The following is a 24,408-nucleotide window of genomic DNA, read 5'->3' as shown; positions in this document are numbered from 1 at the left end:
TTGCAAAATGAAGATGACAGTAGTAATGCCTATCTTAAAGGATTGTTGTAGGACTAAATGTATCAATATATTAAAAAATTAAGAGCAGTACCTGGCATATAATAAACTTTATTATTGACATTTTAGTTGTTTCTAATTTTTCACAATTACAATCCATGCTGCACTGAATATCCCTTTACATATTTCCATATACACAACAAGGAATAATGTGAATAAAGTAACCAAAAATGAAATTGCCACAGCCCTGATGTGCTGCTTTATTAGGGTTATCATGAAGTCTTTAAAAAAAAAAACCCTTTTTAAAAGTTTTCCCTTTTCTTCCTCTTTTAAAAAATAAGTATTTATTTTAGTAATCTCTACACCCAGCATGGGCCCCAAACTCGTGACCCCAAGATCAAGTGTCTCATGCTCTTCTGATTGAGCTGGCCAGGAGCCCCTTTAAGTTTTTCTTTATATTCCAGTTACTTAACATACAGTATAATATTGTTTTCAGGTATGCAGTATAGTGATTCAGCACTTCCATATAACACCAGGTGCTCATCATAACCAGTGCCCTCCTTAACCCCCATTGCCTATTTAACCCATTCCCCACCCACCTCCCCTCTGATAAACTATCGGTTTGTTCTCTATAGTTAAGAGCCTGTTTCTTGGTTTGCCTCTCTCTCTCTCTTTTTTCCCTTTGCTCATTTGTTTGTTTCTTAAATTCTATATATGAGTGAAATCATATGTTACTTGTTTTTCTCTGACTTATTTCTCTTAGCATAATACTCTCTAGCTCCATGTATGTTGTGGCAAATGGCAAGATTTCATTCTTTTTATGGCTGAATAATATTCCATTGTGTGTGTGTGTATATATATATGTGTGTATACATACACACACATATATATACACACATATATACATATATATACACACATATATATACACACACACAATGGAATATATATATACACACACACATATATATACACACACATATATATATACATATATATACACATATACACACACAATGGAATATATATATATATAAAATATATATACACATATATATATACACACACACACACTACATCTTCCTTACCCATTCATCAGTTGATGGACACTGGGGCTGTTTCCATAACTTGGCTACTGTAGATAATGTGCTATAAACATGAGGGTGCATGTATTCCTTTTATTTAGTATTTTTGGATGCTTTAAGTAAATACCTAGTAGTGTAATTGCTGGATCATAAGGGAGTCCTAGTTTTAACTTTTTGAGGAATCTCTATACTGTTTTCCAGAGTTGCTTCACCAGTTTGCATTTGCATCAACAGTACAAGAGGGTTCCCCTTTCTCCACATCCTCACCAACGTCTGTTGTTTCCTGTGCTGTTGATTTTAGCCATTCTGACAGGTGTGATACCTCATTGTAATTTGGATTTGTATTTCCCTGATGATCTGTGATGTTTAACATCTTGTGTCTCTTGGCCATCTCTGTCTTCTTTGGATAAATGTCTACTTATGTCTTCTACCCAGTTTTTAACTGGATTACTTGTTTTTTTGGGTGTTGAGTTTTATAAGTTCTTTATGTGGTTTGGATACTAACCCTTTATCACATATGTCATTTGCAAATATCTTCTCCCATTCTGTAAGTTGCATTTTAGTTTTGTTGATTGTTTCCTTTGCTGTGGAGATTTTTATTTTGATGAAATCCCAATAGCTTATTTTTTTTCTAAAAAAATAAAACAACCTCTTTAATGGAAGTCTTTTGTGTCTATCAAGTTACCATTTCTTCTGCTCTCTTGAGTTTCATAAAAGTATATTCTATCAATGCTTTTATTATTTATCTTTAAAAATTTAACCCTTCTCATATTTCCGATACTACTGTGGATTTGCTTATGTATTTCTTTTGTCATTTTGGTGAGATTTAGGAAGAGAAGGGAATGAATTTAATATGTTGTCAATCATCTTGAAATGAAAATTATACCTAAATTTTTAACTAGGCTACTTGATTATTTCTCTGTCAAAATCAAAACTTAAAATAGTTCTCTCACTCCTTCCTTTCCTGCTCTCACTTTCAGAAGACAAAAATTTTTATTCTTCTTTTTCTGTTTTTTTAAAATTTAATTTAATTTTTATAGTTTCAAATTCTTATTTAAATTCTAGTTATGTAACATACAGTGTAATATTAGTTTCAGGTATAGAATTTAGTGATTCATCACTTACATATAACACCCAGTGATCATCTGGAGTCTTAATTGCAGAATTTCTTTTTGCATTACATATCTTCTATTGAAATTATTGTTTAGAAAATTCATTTAATTTTAATAACCACATTAACCATGATTACTTAGCCTTGACTAAGCATTATTGGAAATTTCATGCTGTTTATTGTATGTCATACTCTCCTTTTCTAATGATGTTATTTGGCTAGATTTTTATTGAAATTCTTGGAGTAATAGCTTCAGAAAGGGTGTATGGTATGGTAAACTTTGGGTCCTTGTTTTCATGAAGATGTGTTTCTTTTTCCCTTATAAATTTGGTTGGTAGCTTATCTGGGTTCAGAGTTTTAGGGTTACAGTCCTCCCTCAGAATTCTGTAAACATTCCTCCTTTGACTTCTAGAATTTAATGTAGCAGATTAGAGGTCCAGTTCCTGTTTGAAGGTATTTTACTGGATGGTAATCTTGTATTTCTGTCTGGAAATATGTTGGCAATTCCGATGTTTAACCAGAATAAATGCCTACATGTCTAACATTTTGATTATTCCTGTCCTGACATTGTAGATCCTATAGATGTGGAAATTTCGGATTTAGGGAAACTTCCTATTTGTTTTGATTATTACTTTTTTTCATTTTGATACATTGTTTTTCTTTTCCAGCAAAGGAAATTTTATTTATTTTTCCAGTTTTATTGAGATATAATTGATATATAACACTGTATAAGTTTAAGGTGTACAGCATAATGATTTGATATATGTATATATTATGAAATGATTATCACAGAAAGTTTAGTTATCATACAAGGTATTGATTTTTAAGGTATTGATTTATTTTGCAGGTGGATTTATAACATAGTTATGAACTATGACCGCTGCTGCACTGTTGAATGGGAGGAGTCAAAGTATCCACCTAATAAAATATATCAGTGATTATATAGGTCCTGAGAAAAAAAATTGACTGGTGAAGATAAATACATACATAAATGAAAACAACAGAATAAGGCACGTTTGAGCGATGTTACACATGTGCATGAGAATTTCTAGACTCTAATTTGGAAATTCTTTTTTTTTAAAGATTTTATTTATTTATTTGAAAGACAGAGATCACAAGTAGGCAGAGAGGGAGGCAGAGAGAGAGAGGAGGAAGCAGGCTCCCCAGCGAGCAGAGAGCCCGATGTGGGGCTCGATCCCAGGACCCCGGGATCATGACCTGAGCCGAAGGCAGAGGCTTTAACCCACTGAGCCACCCAGGCGCCCCTAATTTGGAAATTCTTATTCCATTTCAGGATCGGAAATTAACCAAAGCTGAGCAGCAAAGGTTCAAGGAAGAAGCAGAAATGTTAAAGGGTCTCCAACATCCCAATATAGTTCGATTTTATGATTCCTGGGAATCTATATTAAAAGGAAAGAAATGTATTGTATTGGTGACTGAACTTATGACATCAGGAACTTTAAAGACGTAAGTTGACTCTGACAGTGCTAATGAAGTTTTATTTGGAAATAATTTTCAAGAGTCATAAAAGTTGTTTATAAAATAACTACTTGATTAAAGAATAGGTAGCATCTGAATCTAGTGACTGTGCTTCAGGGCAGGTTGAAAAATTTAGGATGTTAATGAAGTTTATTAGAAAATACAGTATTAAAAAAAAGAAAATACAGTATTGAGAAATGAATATTTGTGGGATCACATAAAATTTTAGAATTAGAAGTAATGTCATTTTGTAAAAATAATGAAATTTCAAGGGTATGGCCACATTCACATATCTAGTGAGCAGGATTGTATAATTATAGTTTATTTACTTTTATTTCTGACTACAGTTTTTCATTTGATGGTGTAATCAGTTATTTATAACTATTAAATGTGAGATATACTTTTTCTGTTTCCTAGCATCTTTGCAGTAAAATTTTACATAGTTAAACCGTCTGGTGACCTTATATAAGCAGTTATTAGAAAGTAGAGAACTTTCTTTTTAAAATGTGCTGCCTTTCCACAAAAGGATACTCTGATTAGAATGATTCTTGTTTTGAATTAAAAATACTAAAAAATGCTAAACTTGGCAGGATATCTTCTCTAAGAATGAAGCCTTAGATTTAAAATTGTTTTTCTATAACAGAGAATAGAAAACAGTTCAGTGATGGCAAGCATAGTACTTACAATAGCAGCCAGCTTACATGATTTACCCTAATAGTGCTCATATAATAAGCTAGGTGTGTGTGTTTACATGTGGTCTTTTGTTTCTTTGTGTAGGTACTTAAAACGATTTAAAGTCATGAAACCAAAGGTCTTAAGGAGCTGGTGCAGGCAAATTTTAAAGGGGTTGCAGTTCTTGCACACTAGGACTCCTCCCATTATTCACCGGGATCTGAAGTGTGACAATATTTTCATCACGGGACCCACTGGATCTGTGAAGATTGGTGATCTAGGCCTAGCCACCTTAATGCGAACATCATTTGCTAAGAGTGTCATAGGTGATTAAACTTGTATAGTTTGTTGGTTGGATAAAGAGAGATTTTGTTAATTGTCTATATCTAGAATAGGGATCAGCAAACTGTGGCCCATGAGCCAAATCTGGCCCCATTGCCTATTTTTGTAAATAACATTTTATGAGAACACAGCTATACCCACTCATTTATGTATTGTCCGTGGGTGCTTTTGCACTACAGTGGCAGAGTTGAGTAGTTGTGACTGAGACTATTGTCTCTGAAATATTTACTATCTGCTTCTTTACAGAGAAGTTTGCTGACTCCTGGACTAGAATGTGAATTTGCTTTGAAATATCTATTACATATTGACTTATTTCAGAGACATCCTAGTGTATTTCTTTTTTGGGATATATTAAAGATCATTAAAAGGTTCTGAAGACTTAAGAAAGAGGATTTACTAATTTAGTTCAGAAAAATTTATAAAGGAAGGATAAAAATAAAAACTGATTTTAAAAATTAACAAAAAATGAAAAAAAAAACAGATTTTAGTAATCATTACCGAATTTTGAGTGTTACAAATTGTACTCCATGAATATAGAAAGTTAAGGAAATTCCTGGAGTACTTTATATAGGTATAGCAAGTATTCTGAAAATATTTATAAATTTGGTTTAGGGAGCAGAAATTAACTCTGGTAATCCTTATGGCAAAGGGAATGTGATATTGGTGGATACATTTTTCTTTTTAATAAAGATGTGGATGTGGTGTTATTTTGTAGGGACTCCTGAGTTTATGGCCCCAGAGATGTATGAAGAGCACTACGATGAATCTGTAGATGTCTATGCTTTTGGAATGTGTATGCTGGAAATGGCTACTTCAGAGTACCCTTATTCTGAGTGCCAGAATGCAGCTCAAATATACCGTAAAGTAACTAGTGTAGGTATAACTTTATTCTTTTTACTTCCTAGATTGTCACATTTCATGTTGAAGTTGGTAAAGTTATTTTAAAACTAATTTTGGTTTAGTGCTATATAACAGTGCTAAATTTAAAATAATTTTAATGTAACAAGCTTTAGATTTATGTTTTATACCTATACTTTATTGGGGTCACATAAAATGCTCTGTATTAGTATCTTTGGGTAAATTTACAGACATATCATCTATAACCACTTGTTTGTAAATCATTTTTACATTTATTATGTGGATATTATTTTTTCAAAGCTGAATAATGAAGATTGACTAAATGGTTTTGAAGGTTTCTGGTTCTAAAAGCCTGATTATAAAAGGACGTTCAAAATATTATTCAACAGCTATAGTATTTGATTCCCTGTTAGGGGTATTTTGTTGCATTACAAATCGCAAGGAATGTAAAGATGAATAAGAAGTGTTTGCTACCCACAAAGAGCTTGCATTTTTAGTATAGATAAATTCACAAACAGGTATAAACATCAGAGGATAGGAATAGAGTAAGGGATTTAAGAGAGGTAGAAGTAAAGTCTTAGGATAGTTCAGAATAGGTCTGTTTCATAATCCAGTTGGGTGGCTCTAGAATAGGCCAAGAAAGAGACTGTCAAAGTGTTTAAAGTAACTGATATTAATAGGTACCCTTTTCAAATGCATGCTTATACTGCATACTTTCATATTTAAATCCTTACAAGATGGCACTATCTTCAGTTTATGAATGATGAGACTGAGAACCAGAGGTTATGACTTGTCCAAGTTCACACACTACTAATAATGGTGGATTTTGACCCTAAATCGGTCTGACTCTAGAGATAATTGTATAGGGAGACTAGAAATAAGGCCAGTATTCCAGAATGTGGGCCATTCTGTAGGACAAATGACTTAGTTTCTCCAGCAAATCAATTTCATGAAAGCAAAAGGGGGAGGAACTTTTAAAGAATACAAGAGACTTAAAGTAGTGGTGAGCAGGTAAATGTTCAACAACCAATTCTCTGAAAGAGAAAAAACACTGATTTATAGCATTTGCTGATTTCCTTGGTGTTAAATATTTCCACAGTGACTTTTAAGTTTAAGTTTTTTTTTAAGTTTAAGTCACCAGTGTGACCTCACTGAATGTAGGTTTGGAGACAGTATACACAGTGGAACTTATATGATATTTCCACCATATGGATAGAATAAACAACCTCAAGAGCATAAATAATAGTAAAATGTAGTAAAATAATTAAGGACTGACTGGTATTTTCAGTATTTATTACCTTGGTTATTGATATAGTTTATTTAATTATAAGCTTATGTAATTTAATTTTTATAAATGACTATGTTTAAAAGTCAGCTTGCAAAATTCTTGAAAATGTAATAGTTGCCTCTTGTAAGCTTGGTATGAGCCAGCTTTAATGCACCATACATGTACTATGAGGACCTTGTTTGAATCCTGATTTGAACAAACCAAGTATGAAAAGCCATCATTTAGACTGTGTGGGAGATTTAAGTGTGGACTGTAACAAAGAGCTGAGAAAAAGAGGTAAGGCTAGAATGTCTTTTTAATCTTGGTCTGTACGTTGTATGGCAACAAATAGAAAAGACTGTGTACTCAATTTTTTAAGTTGCAGTTCCCCAATTATTTTCACCTAGGAGCAGTAATTACCCAGGACTGGGAAATAGGTAAGAGATCAATGGAAAGGCCAGAAAGGACTTTTTCTATAAGTAGAATGATGTAACTCCATATTTTGAATGGTGACTTTATTATCTTATTTTAAAGTCACAAAAATATTATATCATAATTCACATTTCCATCTGTAAGAAAGCTCCTAGAATTTGAGATCCCACTTAACTCCTAATCTCACCAATTTATCTACTGTGTGATACTGAGCATTCTGATTCTGCATCCTGTGAAGTAGTATGTCAGACCCAGAACTAGGCTTTAGATTGCCTCATTCCATGACAATTATTCTATGATATTCTTCTCCTTCTAGATTAACTTGGAGTTTTTTGTTAAATAACTGTAAGGATTTTTTTAAAAGATTTATTTATTTATTTGAGAGAGAGAGAGAGAGAGAGCGTGCCCATGAGTGGGAGGGTCAGAGAGAGGGAGGGAGAGAATCTCAAGCAGACTCTGTGCTGAGTGCAGAACCCCGCTCAGGACTTGATCCCAGGAGCCTGAGATCATAACTTGAGCCAAAACCAGGAGTCAGATGCTCAACCAACTGTGCCACCCAGGCGCCCCTAATGATTATTGTTTTAAATCTAAAACTCATAATTTAAGGGTAATAGGTAATTCAGGCAGCTAACAGCTACAGAAACATTTTTAATTGTCTGGACCTTACTAGTTTGTTATTGAATTCCTAGAATCTGATAATTAGCTTTGAGTTTCTCTCTGTATTTTAGTATTGCTTAATGATAAAAATAATATAGAGTTCTCAGAAATACACACACACACACACACACACACACATATACGTATATATTGACTGTTTATTGCTTCTCGCCATTCTGGAAGACTTGTTTATTACAGTTTGTTAATTGGTGTTATGCTTGCATGTATATTTTGGGATCAAATATTTATTCCCTACTTAATGTTGCAATAAGAGAATTATCCATATTATTAAATACTCTGAGAACATTTTTAGTTTTTGCATAAGTGTATATATTTATCACATAATTTGTATCTCTTGTTAGAAATTTAGATTGTTCAGTTTTTCACTGTGAAATTAATTATAGACTATTAGAACTGTGACAATATCTTCAACAAATTGTTTAAGCTTACACCATATATATATATTTATCTCATTTAAAGTTTGAATATGGTTTAGTGTTAAAAATTATTATGTTAATAAGTGTCATATCGACTTGAGCTTTCAATTGCTTAATTTGTGACTAGAAACTATTTTTCAATCAGTTGCTTAGTTTGTGACTAGAAACTGTTTTTCTTTTCTCAGGGCATAAAACCAGCCAGTTTCAATAAAGTCACTGATCCTGAAGTGAAAGAAATCATTGAAGGATGTATTCGCCAAAACAAATCAGAAAGGTGGGTACAAATGTAGTGAAATGATATAACCGATGGATACATTAAACTCTTACCTTGGACTGGGTCATTTTCTGACCTTTGAATAATACCGGGTATTGTTTTTGAATGGAACACAAACCATTCTGTCTGGGGTGAAGTATATCAGTGCATGTTGTTTGCCGTTTTGGACTTCGATATCATGTGCTGAATTTTTCTTGAACTGGAATTTGGGTTTTGTTTGTGTTGTGACAAATTTTCATCACCTTCACTCTTCAGTTTAATAGTCACTGATAGTAGAGTGCTTCTGCATTGTCACCTTCAGGTAAGTACTTAGAAAAAAATGATAACTTAAAAAAAATTGACCATCAACTCCCCAAGTGTTTCATATTTGACCAATGTCCTCGTATCATGATAATGGTAAAGCAGATAGGGCTATTTTTGTCTAAGAAGTAGTATTCTAAGTTTATAACACAATTTGTGTTTTTCTTATGGATATATCCCTTTAGTTTTAGCTTTTATTTCCTGTTAATTTGAGCTTTGGACAGTTGCCGAGTTAAATCAGTAGGTTAGTCTTTTGATTTTTTTTATCTCATTGATTATGATTAATAAAGGTGATAGGTCCTTTACAGAAATTATTTTCACCCACATTTTATTGACTGTCCCTCATTTTTATTAGTTTTCTAAGTTTAGTGTTGTATATCTGAGACTATATAAAAGCCACTGAGGTAAAGCCTGCTTCATTATAGCTTTATTACTGAACATTATTTTACCAACAGACTATATCTAGGTAGTTATATATTTTAATTATGGTAAAATATACATAACCTAAGATTGACCATTTTAATCATATGTTTAGTGTATAATTCAGTAGCATTAAGTACTTTCACATTGTTAAACAACCATCACCTCTATTTCCAGAACCTTTTCATTACCACAACAGAAACTCTGTACCCATTCTCTCTCCATTCCCTCTTCCCCTCAACCCCTGGTAACGTTTATTCTACTTTCTGTCTCTATGAATTTGCTTCCTCTGAGTACCTCATGTAAGTGGAATGAGTATAATATTTGTCCTTTTGTGTCTGGTTTATCTCACTTAGCATAGGGTTTTCAAGGTTGATTTCCATGTTGTATCATAATTTCCTTCCTTTTTAAGGAAGAAACACGTATACACACACAGCACATTTTGTGTATCCATCCATTTGGATACTTGGGTTATTTTTACCTTTTGGCTATATGGTGAATAATGCTGCATGAACATTGGTGAATAAGTATTTGCTTGAATCCCTGCTTTCAATTCTTTTCATTATATACCTAGGAATGGAATTACTGGATCATATGGTAATACTATGTTTAATTCCTTAAAGAACCGCCAATTTTTTTCCACAGTGGCTGCACCATTTTGTATTCCTTCCAGCAACATATGAAGGTTCCAATTTGTCAACATCATCACCAACACTTGTTATTTTCCATTTTTTTGATAATAGCCATCCTGATGGCTATAAAGTGGTATCTCATTGTGGTTTTGATTTGCATTTCCCTAATGTCTAATGATGTTGAGTATCTTTTCATGTGGTTATATCTTCTTTGGAGAAATGTCTGGTCAAGTCCTTTGCCCTTTTTAAAATTAGGTTGTTTATTTTTTTGTTGTTGTTGTTACTGTTTTTGAGTTGTACGAGTTTAGTCATGCTTTTTTTTAAGTGAATCTAAAAATGCAGTTGTCTCTTGAATAACATATTGTACAATACTGTAAATGTATTTTCTCATCCTTATGGTTTTCTTAATATTTTTTACTCTAGCTTACTTTATTGTAAAAATACAGTATATGATATACAATGTAATATGGTATATAACACATACAAAATATGTGTTAATCAACTGTATATGTTATTGGCAAAGCTTCTGGTCAACAATAGACTATTAGTAGTTGAGTTTTTGGGAAGTTAGGAGTTATACACAGATTTTCAGCTGAGATTGGCACCCCAGTCCCCCCTCCAAACAGTGTTTGAGGGTCAGTTGTACTATGTGGAAGTAGCCATTTTCGTTTGGATTCTGATTATTGCTTTTGCAGCATTTTAATTGTGATCTATTACCAAAGAACATTGGAATATTCAAAAGGATTCATGATATATTAATGTATTAGAAAGAACACAGGCGTCTACATCAGACTGAGACTCAAATGTGGACTCACACTTAGCCAGTATGATCTTGAGTGAGTTACCTCTGGTCCTCAAAGCAGGTATTTATTTTGATGATGAAAAAGATATTGCATGTAAAATAACTAACAGAGTAGTAAGTATTTAATGATATCTTCTGCTATTATTGTAGTTATTCTGTAGTAAAAATACATAGGCTACATTTTCATTGAAAGGTAGAGGGCTTGACTTGGTTGTAAACTTGTTGTTCTTCAGATTTTACCTATTTATTTGAGAGAGAGAAAGAGTGTGTGAGAGGAGAGGGGAGGGTTAGAGGAAGAGGGAGAAACAGGCTCCCCGCTGAGCAGAGCACCAGACACAGGGCTGGATCTCAGGACCCCGAGACCATGACTTGAGCCAAAGGCAGACACTTAACTGACTAACACTCAGGTGCCTCTTGGTTGTGTCTTCTTAAACACGTCTCACCTTAGCCTTAAAACTAGTCTGAGGAAGCTTATTCTTTTTATAACAGTCTCTTAATTATCTGTCCCTTGATCACTAAAAACATGATCAGGAGGGTTGAAAATCTTCAACTTACAGGATACCATGCTTCTCAATATACTTTATCTGCTTTAAATAGTCTAAGAGAGATTTTCTATATAGACGTTATGAAATACATGAGTTTTAGCTCTCTCTGGCCTGTAATATAGATAGATTAGATATTATATATATGTTTTTAGAAATTGGCCCAAGCAAAGGACATTAACTGCCCCCAGCTTGTAAAAGAATCTTTTGAACCCCTATCCTTTTTTTTTTTTCCCTCCTCAGAGATGGTTAATCTCTAATATTAGGTAGAGGGGTATCCATTGTATGTATACTTTGGCCTAAAACACTAGGCTTAAATACTTGAAGAAAACCATGGGACTTTGCTGAACTAAATTAATTTCATTCATGGCATTCTCTAAAGAGTGAAGTTCACTGACTAGATTATTATTAATGGAGTCAATGACGTCTATTTGTAACATTTGTAAAGGAGTTTGAATTTCTGATTTCCTTTAGAGGTTATATATCCAGAAGAATTTTTAGTTTCCTTTGCTGACAATCTGTTGTTTGAGTTTTATTTTTGTATTTTTTAGAAGATTTTATTATTTATTTGACAGACAGAGACCACAAGTAGGCAGAGAGAGAAAGGGAAGCAGGCTCCCTGGCGATCAGAGAGCCCGATGCGGGGCTCCATCCCAGGAACCTGGGATCATGACCCAAGCTGAAGGCAGAGGCTTTAACCCACTGAGCCACCCAGGTGCCCCTGTTGTTTGAGTTTTAGTAACTTAAGTCAGTGGCTTAGGGAAACTAGTCACTCTACCTAACATACTGTAGCACTTCTCCAGTTCTCTAGGCATACTTATAGGTATGTTAAAGTTCAGAATCTAGCTATGCTGCTGGAAACAATCTTTAAGGTGACTTTAAGTGCATGTTAGTTAGGATTTCTTTGCATCCTTGGTAAATGATAAGTTGGATATAAGATTTCATTTTTTTATAACAAGGCAGATTAATGGTCTAATTAATAGGAAATTTAAAATAAGATCGTTACTTTGATTTAATTGATGTTTACTAATTAAGAGTTCTATATCTTGTTCATGATTGGAAAAATTGATAATGAGATATGTATTTTGTTTATTAGGTTGTCTGTCAGGGACCTACTAAACCACGCATTTTTTGCTGAGGATACAGGACTGAGGGTGGAATTAGCAGAGGAAGATGACTGCTCAAATTCATCCCTGGCTTTAAGACTCTGGGTTGAAGACCCTAAAAAATTGAAAGGCAAGCACAAAGACAATGAAGCTATTGAATTCAGTTTCAATTTAGAAACAGATACCTCTGAGGAAGTAGCATATGAAATGGTAAGTGTATCCTACCGCTATTCTCCACTACCCACACCACTATTGCCCTTTATAATATCAGGGTTAGTTGATTCCTTTCTCCTTATTGCTTTCTTTCCTCCCTATTTTCTCCTTTTCTTTATTTAAATTCTTTTATTGTGAAATGCATCTCTGTAGCAGAGATGTACAGTATGTATATATGTACGGTATAAAGAATAATAAAACACTACTTTTGTTAAGAAATAGAACACACTCTCTGTCAAATAAATAAATAAAATCTTAAAAAAAAAAAGAAATAGAACACAACCTGTACCTTAGAAGCCACCTGTATGCCTCTCCCAGTTGTATTCCCTTCCCTAGTCACCACAGGTAATATCTACCCTGACTTTTATGTTACTCATTTCTTTGCTTTTTGTTATAGTTTATCTAAGTAATATGCTGTTTTGTTTTAAAAACCTGAGTGGCAGTTACACATCTAGCTGGTTATTGAAGTTACTATTAGGTGAAGATGTTCAGGAGCACATAAACTGAATGGAGTCTCTCAGTCATAGTCTGGCTTCAGCTTCGCTAAGTGTTTACAAGAGTCACTTCTGGGAAAGTCAGCAGGTGAGGTCATGAGTGAGTTCAGGGAAATACATGCATGGCTCACCAGTCAGGTCACCAGTGGACCATTGTGTGGACCTTTAAAATTAGTTGTCTGGTAACAATATGGTTTGATGGGGAGTGGGCCCCTCTGACCTCTCTACTTCTAATCACCTCATGATCCCCTCCTTACAGAGCAGATGACAGCAGATAACTTCTGTGGGGTTGAATGTGTGTCCACACCTCTCCCAGGCTGCTACAGTGCTTGGAGGGAAGGTGTGTAGGCGCTTTTGCAGCACATAGTTGAATTAGCCAAGTACAGAGCGTCTAAGCCAGGTTAGCCTGGGCATTCTGTCCTCAGGTTAAAAAAAAGGATGGAACATTGACATTGGGGATCTTGGAGATGATAGCCTTTAACCTGTCTATTTTTATAGTCATAGTGTTCTAATCTGGAATGATTGCCTTGGACATCGGTGCACAGCTATTATCCTGATATTTCTCTTTACTATCTTTCTAGACTTCTCTTCCTCTCTTCTATAGGGTTTCATGTTTCTTAAATCCCATGTCTTTCTTTTCCTTGGCTTACCCTCTTGTTTTAGTGACACACTTCCTCTGCCTGCTTCTTAAAGAAAGGGTATAAGAGGTAAATTCTTTAAGACTTGCATGCATGAAAATATTTTTATTCTATATTCATATTTAATTGATTCCTTGGCTGGCTAAGACGTTTTAGGTTGCAGTTTAAAAAAAATTTAGACTCATTGTTCCATGCTTTTCTAGCTTTCAGTATTGATATTGAGAAGTAAAAAGTTCTATTTTCTGAATCTTTTGCACGTGATTTGCTCTCTGGAAGCTTGTAGTAGTTTCTGTTTCTTCTTTAGTATTCTAAAATTTCACAGTGATGTGTCTTGATTTGGGTTTATTTTCGTCTACTGTGTTGGATTCTCAGTGGACCCTTCCAGTCTGTCAACTCCTATCCTTTAGTTTCTGGGGAATTTCTTGAAGTATTTTATTGATGATTTCTTCCCCATTGTTTTCATTCTGGAACTGTTATCATTTGGATGTTGAACCTCTTGGACTAATTCTCTAGTGTTCTTAACCTTTCTGTTTTCCATCTTTTTGTCTTTTTATTCTTCTTTCTGGCAGACATTATTAACTTTACCTTCTAACCCTTCCACTGAATTTTTCATTTCTGCTATCATGTTTTTAGTGTTAAGAATTCCTTTTTATTTTTTGATCTGTTCCTTCTTTAGAGTAAACATCTTGTTCTTTGTTTTGTGGAGGCAATATTATCACACCTCTCTGTAACATAAGTAAAGAGAATGTTTTTGACATTTTTTTCTTCCCATATAGTCTCTTTTCTCCAAACTGCTGTTTTACTTTTGTTGGTTTTGTGTTTTGTGTTCTTGTTAGAGGCTTTTCTGATATTTCTCATTATTCTTGGCTAGTTGCTCATGATTAATAGATTATAGGAGACTATATTTGTTTTCTGTTGCAGTGTAATAAATTACCACAAATTTAGTGGCTTAAAGCAACACCCATTTATTTTCTCAGTTCTAGAGGTCAAAAGTCCTAGTGGACTTCACTGGATTCTCTACTTAGGATCTCACAGGCTGAAATCAAGGTGTCAGTGGCCTGGGCTTTTCTCTGGAGGCTTTTGGTGGGGAGTGTGAGGAGAGTGTGGGGGTTGGGGACTGCTTTCGAGTTGTTGGCAGAATTCAGTTCCTTATGGTTGTAAGACTGAGGCCCCTGTTTCCTTGGTCGCTATAAGCTGGTGGTCACTTTCTGCTCCTAGAGGCTGGTTTTCAGTCCTGTCATGTACCCCACTCCATCTTCAAATTCAGCAATATCATGTTGAATCCTTCTAGAGTTACCACCTGGTAAAAGACTCACCCAGATAATCTCCCTATTTTAAGGTCAACTCTTCACAGCAAAATAATGGGAGTGATATCTCATTATATTCACAAGTTTGAGGATTAGGATGGGACACCTTTGAGGGGCCATAATTTTGCTGACCACGGGGTCTTGCAGCCTATTGGGTGATGTGATTGCTTGTGTCAGACTTGTTAACTTTGACCCATAAGGTAGGGTATCTGGATGGGCCTTTAATTAAGGAATCTTTGACATCAGTATTTATAGGTGTGGGGTGCCTGGGTGGCTCAATCGGTTAAGCCTTTGGCTCGGGTTATGATCCCAGGGTCATGGGATCAAACCCCACATTGGGCTGTCCACTCAGCAGCCAGTCTGCTTCTCCCTCTCCCTCTGTGATCTCTTGCTTTCACTCTCACTCAGATAAATAAGTAAAATCTTTATAAAAAATACTTGTAGGTCTGTCTTCTTAGATTGGTCAGATTCCCCAGAGAATCATCTTTCAATGTCCGTCCTGAAGGGTTAGGGTCTGGTTACTGGTACTTTGGTAGCCAAGTGAGGAAAAGGGCTAAGGGTTTCTGCATATGTCATTCAGCATGCATATGGTCATTTAATCTTGTTTTCTATGTAGTAGCCTTACCCTCAGTTGTGCCTGGTGTTCCATAATCCAGAGAGCCTCTCTTTTACCCTCTCCAGAGAACAAAACTCAAGGCTTCTTGGGTAGGGGAGAAGCAATCACCCAAAGGTATGGAATGGAGGGTGGGGCATAGGGATCTAAATATTTAACTGTTTTTCACAACCCTTTCACTTAGTCTTCCTTATTTTAGTCATCTCTTTTGACTTTATCCAGTTCTGGAAGTAACTGGTATTGCCAGTTCCTGTGCCTTATGAGCATTTTTCAGTATAAGTCATAATAATTCTCAGCTTTCCCTATTTCACCTTTTTCAGGACTGCTAGGTCATTTATTACTTAATCTGTTTTCCACATTCTGGAATGTCCAAAATGTTGCTGCTATTGTCTTTCTCTTATTCTCCCTGTCCCTGTGGGTTTACAACTTAAAAATCCATTTAGTATGGGTTTTTTTTTTTTTTTGAGCTTCGGGAGGGAGTGAAATTAAATATATGGATTCCATCTAACATTTTAATCATCTTTCAACTACCACGAAATTTCCCTGAGTCTGCAGACCCCCAAGACATGCTTTAAAAAACAGATTGTAGGACTGAGAATGATATGCCATGACACCTCCTCAAGTCATCTTCTCTGCTACTCAGCCCTGCTCTTCTCAGACAGCAAGCCCTTAACTTCTCTTCTCTCACTCTTCTAACGCCTGGTAAGATGTAGTACTTTGCTGTGAGCATATGTCCCTTTGCCTAGAGTGTGGATCTCTAAACTTCGTCCACACCTCCCTTAACAGCCAGCAAGTACCTTTTTTTGTTTTAATTAAAATCAGAGTTAACCTTTCTCTGTGACACTTTCTCTACTTTTTCCTTTAGGGCTTTTGCAGCAGCTCATTTCTACCTTATTTTAAGTTAAATTTGTACCGTCTTACCATCAGATTGTGTGCTCATACAGGACAAAGGACTGATGTAGTAACTTATATGTCTCTGGAGTCCAGTACTGGGCACATTGTAGGCACTTAACGTTGTTGAATAAGGAAACCTTTTTAATCTTTCACAAACCTAATGACAATCACAAATGGTCTGTAATAAGACTGAATGTACTGAAACATCAAGTTATTTCTTTTCATTTAAAGTCAGAATTATTTTAATAATGCTTGGTAATGGTATTGTTTTTCTTATGCTGAATTTATGTGTGTCTGATTAAGAAAGAACATAGATGTACATCCAAAATATTGAATCACCATGATATACACCTGAAACTGTCAATTATATTGAATTGAAAAAAAAAGAACATATAAACAAGTTAACTGTTATTTAATAACATTTGGAATTTGGGGACACAAAATAACTCTGCTAGTAAAAAGTTAAAATCGTAAATGTTAAAGATGTAGTTTGCTTATTATGTTTTGTTTGTAGGTCAAGTCAGGATTCTTCCACGAAAGTGATTCCAAAGCTGTTGCTAAGTCCATTAGAGACCGGGTTACCCTGATAAAGAAGATGAGGGAGAAGAAGCCAGCTGGCTGTTTGGAAGAACGCAGGGATTCCCAGTGCAAGTCTGCAGGGAATGTACTCCCTCAGCCCCAGAATACAACTTTGCCCCCTGCTCCTGCTCAGCACACTGGGGCTGAATGTGAAGAAACTGAAGTTGATCAACATGTTCGACAACAGCTTCTACAGAGAAAACCCCAGCAGCATTGCTCCTTTGTTGCAGGTAACAGTTACAATTTATAAAAGCAAACAAATGTGTGATTGTATTCCCTTATGTCAAAATAGTACTTTTGTGTTTTTCAATGCATTTTCTTATCTATCATTTCATCAGGCCTTTTACAAAACCCCTGAAATAGACAAGCTGGCTAGTTTCCTTATTTTGAAATTAAGAAACTTGTGTTATGTGTCCTATCCATGGTGCTAATTAAATAAGGATTATAATCTTTTTGCTTTTTTTAAAGGTCTGATGTAAATCCTTTAATAAAGAAGATTTGGAACTAAAGGGAGAATGTGTTGTTCAAGAATGAATTTTCTAGATTTTAAGATCCTTTGTATTTTAGACTCAAGTATAAAATTATCATAGTTCCTCTAATTTTTCTGCTATAATGCATTGTCTTCTCCAGAAGGGCAGAGTATTTTCACAATAATAACTAATTGTTCTATAATGATAGTATTATTTTCTAGCGAGGTTCTAGGAGAATGAGAATATGACACTTAGATTTGACTGAAATCCTAGTGGCAAGTATAGATTAGTTGGGTGGGGCAGAAGCAATCACCCAAAGGTGTGGAGTAGAGGGTGGGACACAGGGATCTAAATATTTTGACTGCTTCTCACAACCCTTTCACTTAGCCTTCCTTTACTTTAGTCATCTCTTTTGAATTTACCCAGTTCTGGAAGTAACTGGTATTGCCAGTTCCTGTGCCTTAGGAGTATTTTTCAGTATAAATGATAATGGCCAGCAAAAGGAATTGATTTTTATGTGATTCTTTGTTTTTAGGTTTGCTTTACTAAGAAAATTTTAGTTCTACGACAGTAGAACTCAGCATGGAGAGTTTACATAATGGTTTTTGGTTAACTGTGTATTTTAAATATTTTATTTCAAGTTGTCTCAGATTGTCAGAGTAAAAAAAAAACAGAGAAAACACTTATTTTCTATGCCATTTGGACCTTGTGTTTCAGGTTTTTCCTTCTATCTGTTGCTTATTTTCTTTGTCATAGGTGACAATTTGTCTGAGGCAGGAGTTGGATCTGCTGTACACTCAGATACTTCAAGTCAGCCCAGTGTAGCCTATTCGTCAGACCAGATGATGGTTTCCAACATCCCACAGGCTGAAATTAATGTTCCAGGGATGATTTTTCCATCCCAGCAGCTAGTAGGACATTACCAGCAGATTTCAGGGGTGAGGTGAACTCATATATTTTTAAATATATAATCTGTATATTTACTATAAATGGGAGAGTTTATCTTTAATGTATTTTTTTTTCTTATTTAACAGTTGCAACAGCAGCCAAAGCTGACTCAGCCCCACATTTTGCCTTTGGTTCAAGGTCAGTCCACTGTTTTGCCTGTACATGTCCTTGGACCTCCAGTTGTCTCACAACCCCAGGTTTCCCCATTAACTGTCCAGAAAGTCTCACAGATAAAGGTAAGATATATTTTAGAAGCTCTGTATTGGGTTAAACATTTTTCTGACAAAGCCTCTCTTTTGTAAATTCATTATAGTTTATATAAAACTCACTGAAAGCCAAAAGTTGTTTATGCTTTCCTTCACTTAAGATATTCTTGAGGATGTGCCTAACACTGTGAAACTAGAATCTTGAGACACTGCTTATATAACTGGAAAAGAAAGTGAGAACTCCACTGATAGATAAACAAATTTATTTAGGACTCAGATCTCTTGCTTTTGGTGATGATGGTTTGTTCTTTGTATTAGACTTTTCTAGCCTGATGTGCATGTGGAGGGATTTCTTTCCTTTTTTCCCCCAGATTTTATTTATTAGAGAGAGAGAGAGAGAATGTGTGCACACGAGTGAGGGGTGGTGGGCAGGGCAGAGGGAGAGGGAGAAGCAGACTTCCCAGTGAGCAGGGATCCCAATGCAGAGCTCAATCCCAGGACCCTGAGATCATGACCTGAGCTGAAGGTAGACGCTTAACTGACGGAGCCACCCAGGCGCCCCTGGAGGGATTGCTTCCGTAGTTAATTAGAAATAATATTTTATAGACTTATAATTTTTAGCACTTTCATCTAAATTTATGGAGGTTCCTCAAGATATTAAAAATAGAGCTACCCTACAACCCAGCAATTGCACTAGGTATTTACCCCAAAGGTACAGATGTAGTGAAAAGAAGGGGCACCTGCACCCCAATGTTTATAGCAGCAGTGTCTGCAATAGCCAAATTTTGGAAGGAGCCAAGGTGCCCTTCAACAGATGAATGGATAAAGAAGATGTAGTCCATATATACAATGGAATATTACTTAGCCATCAGATGAATACCCAACTTATGCTAAGTGGAATAAGTCAAGCAGAAAAAGAGAATTATCATTTGGTTTCACTTATATGTGGAACATAAGAAATAGCATGGAGGACCATAGGGAAAGGGAGGGAAAACTGAAGGGGAAGAAATCAGAGAGGGAGACAAACCATGACAGACTATGGACTCTGGGAAACGAACAGAGTTGCTGGAGAGGAGGGGGATCGGGGGAGGGGGTAGCTGGGTAATGGGTATTGAGGAGGGCACATGTTGTGATGAGCACTGGGTGTTATATGCAATAAATGAATCATTGAACACTAGATCAAAAACTAATGATGTACTATACAGTGGCTAACTGAACATAATAAAAAATTACTAAAAACATTTTGGCTTTTTAAAAAAATTTTTGGCTTTTTGAGAAATTTAAATTCCAGTTTAGTTAACATAGAGTGTTGTATTAGTTTCAGGTATCGTGAAAGTGTAGTGATTCAGCAATTCTATGCGTTATTCAGTGCTCATCATGTTAATTGTACTCTTAATCCCAATCAGCTATTTCACCTACACCCCCACCCCCCTTCTGGTAATCATCAGTTTGTTCTCTATAGTTTAGAGTCTGTTTTTTTGTCTTGTCTCTTTTTTTCTTTGTTTTGTTTCTCAAATTCCATATCTGAGTGAAATCATATGGTATATGTCTTTCTCTGACTGACTTATTTTACTTAGTATTATATGCTCTAGATCCCTCCATGTTGTTGCAAATGGCAAGATTTCATTCTTTTTTATGGCTGAATAATATTCCATTATATATGTGTACACACACATTTTATATATATATATATATACACACACACACACACGTATATATGTATATATATACACACACACACACACACACACACACCCCACATTTTATCCATTCATCTATCAGTGGACACTTTGGTTACTTCCATAATTTGGCTGTTGTAATTAGTGTTGCTATATACATCAGGGTGCATATATTTTTTTGAATTAGTGTTTTGTATTCTTTGGGGGAAGTACCCAGTAATGGAAGTGGCTGCACCAGTTAGCATCCCCACCAGTGGATTCCTTTTTCTCCATGTCCTCGCCAATACTTGTTTCTTGTGATTTTGGTTTTAGCCATTCTGACAGGTGTTAGGTGATATCTCATTGTAGTTTTTTTTTTTTTAAAGATTTTGTTTATTTATTTGACAGAAATCACAAGTAGGCAGAGAGAGGGAGAAGCAGGCTCCCCGCTGAGCAGAGAGCCCGATGCGGGGCTTGATCCCGGGACCCTGAAATCATGACCTCAGCGGAAGGCAGAGGCTTAACCCTCTGAGCCACCCGGGTGCCCCCTCATTGTAGTTTTGATTTGTATTTCCTGATGATCAGTGATGTTGAGCATCTTTTCATGTGTCTGTTGGCCATCTGTATGTCTTCCTTGCAGAAATGTCTGTTCATGTCTTCTGTGCATTTTTTAATAAGATTATTTGTGAGTTTTGGTGTTAGATTATATAAATTATATATCTTGGATACTGACTCTTTATTGGATCTTGGCTCTTTTTGATTCATGTTTATCTCTATAGGAGAAATAAATGTTTCTGTCTTTTTGACTCTCAAAGTCAGCATTATTCATTTCTGACAAGGAGTAAACAGTTATGAGCGTTCATATACTAAGACTGTATTGTGGTTCCCAAGGTTATGAGGTCTGGACGCATGGTTCAGCTTTTCTTTGCCATCACTGCATTTTCTTTTCTCAGCCTCACCCTCCCCTGCATGTGCCTTATTTCTTTGGGAATGAGATGGTGTGAACATTCTCTGTATATGATTCAGTTAGCAGCTGGCACGTCTGTTTCTTTTAAGAGATCGGTATATAGTAAGTGACAGCTTATCAACAATTTTTAATGATTGCCATTTCTGTGGATATAAGATAAAATAAAATATGGTTCTTACCTTCAAGGGGTTCATAGTCTTACAGGGGGAGGCATACACATAACTTGACAAATGTCAGATATATTTAAAATCTGCTGGGGTAATTTAACCTGATGGAGTTGACAGTAGCCTGATATTTGGCTATTGTATGTAGGTAACATCGTACATATTCATAATTGAATATGTACGATGGTTTTATTTGTCTAAGATTTTAATAGAAAGTGTATTGAATGGATGCTTAATTTAACTTAATTTAACTTAGGTTCAACCGTATAAGTATGCAGATATGTGTATTTTAAAATGTGTTTCCAATCTTTTTAAAGTTTTAAAAATTATTCTAAGTGTTATTTACCTATCTAAAAATAAAGCCTATGAAATTATAAAGTAGACCGTGTATTTTAAAATGTGTTTCCAATCTTTTTAAAGTTTTAAAAATTATTCTAAGTGTTATTTACCTATCTAAAAATAAAGCCTATGAAATTATAAAGTAGACCGTGAAAATCACCTGTTACTTCTCCAGCTAGAGACAACTTTTGTTTACATTTGTGGGTAGAGCCTCTAGGTTTGTCTTTTTTTCCCTATGTATACAAAATATGTACTTTTGTTTACATAGACATCTGTATATTACATACATGCTATTTTTTAGACTTTTTCACCACATATAGGAGCCATATAAGAAAGTGCTTTTACCATTGGTGTCTTTTTATGAATGTGGTAGTTCAAGTTCTAGGAATTATTGCAGCCAACCTCTATTTATTCAGCCGACTCTCTGCTCTCCTCTTTAGAGAGCTTCTGTGTTCATTTTAGCTATGATATTGAAATCCTTTTGAGCTTTTTCTTGGAACTTCGAGTGTCTGGTGTGTGATAATGTTAGATTCAGTTACTCTGAATCTCTGCCAGGGTTTGAATGAGTTATGTGGCAAGTGCAGTAAATGAGAAGCCATGAGCAGTGTATTACTGGGACTGCTCTCAATCCCTTAATGTATTCAACTAGCATTTACTCATGGTATTAAGGATTTCTGTAGTACTAAAACTATACCCAGCACCTTTTTGATAACTTGCTGAAATTTTTAGAACATAGCATTATTTTATCTGTCATTCTGTCTGGGACAGGCCCATTAAAATGGGCATGGTATATGCATTTATAATTTGAATTTTCCTTGCACCAGAGCCAGGAGCTTCAGCTGACCTTTGGAGCAGATGAACAAACTTCAGCCTAATCTATGACTTTACACTTGTCAGTTATTAGAGTTCCACAACCAGTATTTCTACAGTTTCTCCTCAGACATTGCCAATTTCACAAATGACCTCCAAGCATGTAACTGTTGGTCTTCAACTTGAGCCTGGGCCTAGAAATGGAAAACAGGCATTAACCAAATCATCAGATGCTAATCAGACTTTTAGTTTCTTACTGGTTAATTGTCTTCAAGCTTTGTCAAGTCATTCTGCCCAGTATATGAGTAGTGCATAGAATGTTGCTGGTACAGCTCAGGTCCCTTCTGATTCCACTGAGGGGCCATTCCGGGGCCAATCATCCTTCACAAAAGATACATTCAGTACCCCACCCATATCCAGTAGTACATCAGGAATCTGTGGCTCTAGGTTCTTTAGCACCACAAAGCCAGACTGTGCATTTGAAGAAACCTTGTTTCCAAGCCTCTATGCAGCAGCAGCCATTAATGTTACAACGTGAGATTATGGCATCACTACAAAAAAATTTTCACCAGGATTATATTCTGCGAGTGTCTGAAGCTCATGCAAGTGAGCAGCAGCTGAAGGGTGGCATTGAAAGTGTGTTTCAGTCTCTGGAATAGCCATTTTATTCTGTTCAACATGCTTATCCAGTACTACCCGCAGAACTGCCAACCTTCTCACTGAAGGCTCCTGGGCAGCTGCCATTGTCGCCAGAAACAAGCTTCTTACCTATCACAGCTGACGTACCCAATCCAGACTCTAGCACAGCCTGTTTATTCACTGCCAGCCCCAGAGTATCGTCTTACACTGTGCAACCACCAGGATCATAGTCAACCCATTCTATGCTGACTTCTTATCCAGTCCCACCTGTGGGTACAGACCTCTTATTTGGCCCCAGGCCAAGGGCAGCCTGCTTTTCCAGTACAAACTCAGGTTTCATTACCTTTTCTAGACCAGACAGCATATAAGATCCAAGGAGCTTACTCTGCAATTTATAGAACAGTTTGCTTACCAGCTACTGCCTATTGAACATGCCCATTATTTAGCACAAACTGTTTACACCATCCAGACAACTCAACAGGCAACCTTTATAACCCAGTAAGTATATGCAGTAAACCCTCCTGATAGCAAGCACATACGTATTAGAAACTCTGCAGATCAGAAGTTATACCCAGTACCCCCTTACGTAGCACAGACTTCTGACCAACAAACCTATTTAACACAACCCTAAGGTAGTAATTCTTCAAAGTTGGAGCAAAAGCCATTTTTAACATCACCCTTAGATACACAGACACATTCTATGGAGCCTTTGTTTAATGTCCAGCACTCAGAAGCTCCATCACAAGCAGATGTCCATTTTAAACACCAGCAACTAGAAGGCCAGTCAATTAGCATTACATCTCAGAGGGCACGGAAGGACAGCTTCAACACCCTGCGCAGATGTCCTTCGTTCAGTAGGCTTCCTCACAGACCCAGATCCAGCCCCCACATTTTTCTACACAGTTTTTGCAATCACATCTAACACCAAGCCAGGTTTCTCATTCAGCTTTCATTCAGCATCAGCAGATGACTCATTCATCTTATAGGCAAGTACAGAAAAGCCATCAGTTGTCTATTCAGGAAGGTCCCATAAATCAATAGCAGTCTTTGGGTAGC

The 24,408-nt window shown here is 35.8% G+C and overlaps 1 protein-coding gene across 3 annotated transcripts in view; it reads left to right on the top strand.

The window, feature by feature from the left end:
- The window catches only part of WNK3 (WNK lysine deficient protein kinase 3), a gene marked incomplete at its 5' end in the record, with an annotated part of 124,485 nt that overhangs the window by 22,074 nt on the left and 78,003 nt on the right, over positions 1-24,408 (top strand). For 2 of the 3 annotated variants that reach the window (XM_080795166.1, XM_080795165.1), the window contains 8 exons: positions 3,488-3,660; positions 4,450-4,670; positions 5,402-5,559; positions 8,523-8,611; positions 12,404-12,623; positions 17,087-17,381; positions 18,378-18,559; positions 18,656-18,805. In XM_080795166.1, coding sequence (XP_080651292.1) covers positions 3,488-3,660; positions 4,450-4,670; positions 5,402-5,559; positions 8,523-8,611; positions 12,404-12,623; positions 17,087-17,381; positions 18,378-18,559; positions 18,656-18,805 — 1,488 coding nt within the window. The remainder of the gene's footprint in view (positions 1-3,487; positions 3,661-4,449; positions 4,671-5,401; positions 5,560-8,522; positions 8,612-12,403; positions 12,624-17,086; positions 17,382-18,377; positions 18,560-18,655; positions 18,806-24,408) is intronic. The other variant, XM_080795167.1, reaches the window with a different exon arrangement.

The sequence above is a fragment of the Martes martes genome (assembly GCF_963455335.1).
Source record: "Martes martes genome assembly, chromosome: X".
Taxonomy (NCBI): Eukaryota; Metazoa; Chordata; class Mammalia; order Carnivora; family Mustelidae; genus Martes; species Martes martes.
This window is presented reverse-complemented; position numbering and strand designations above follow the sequence as displayed.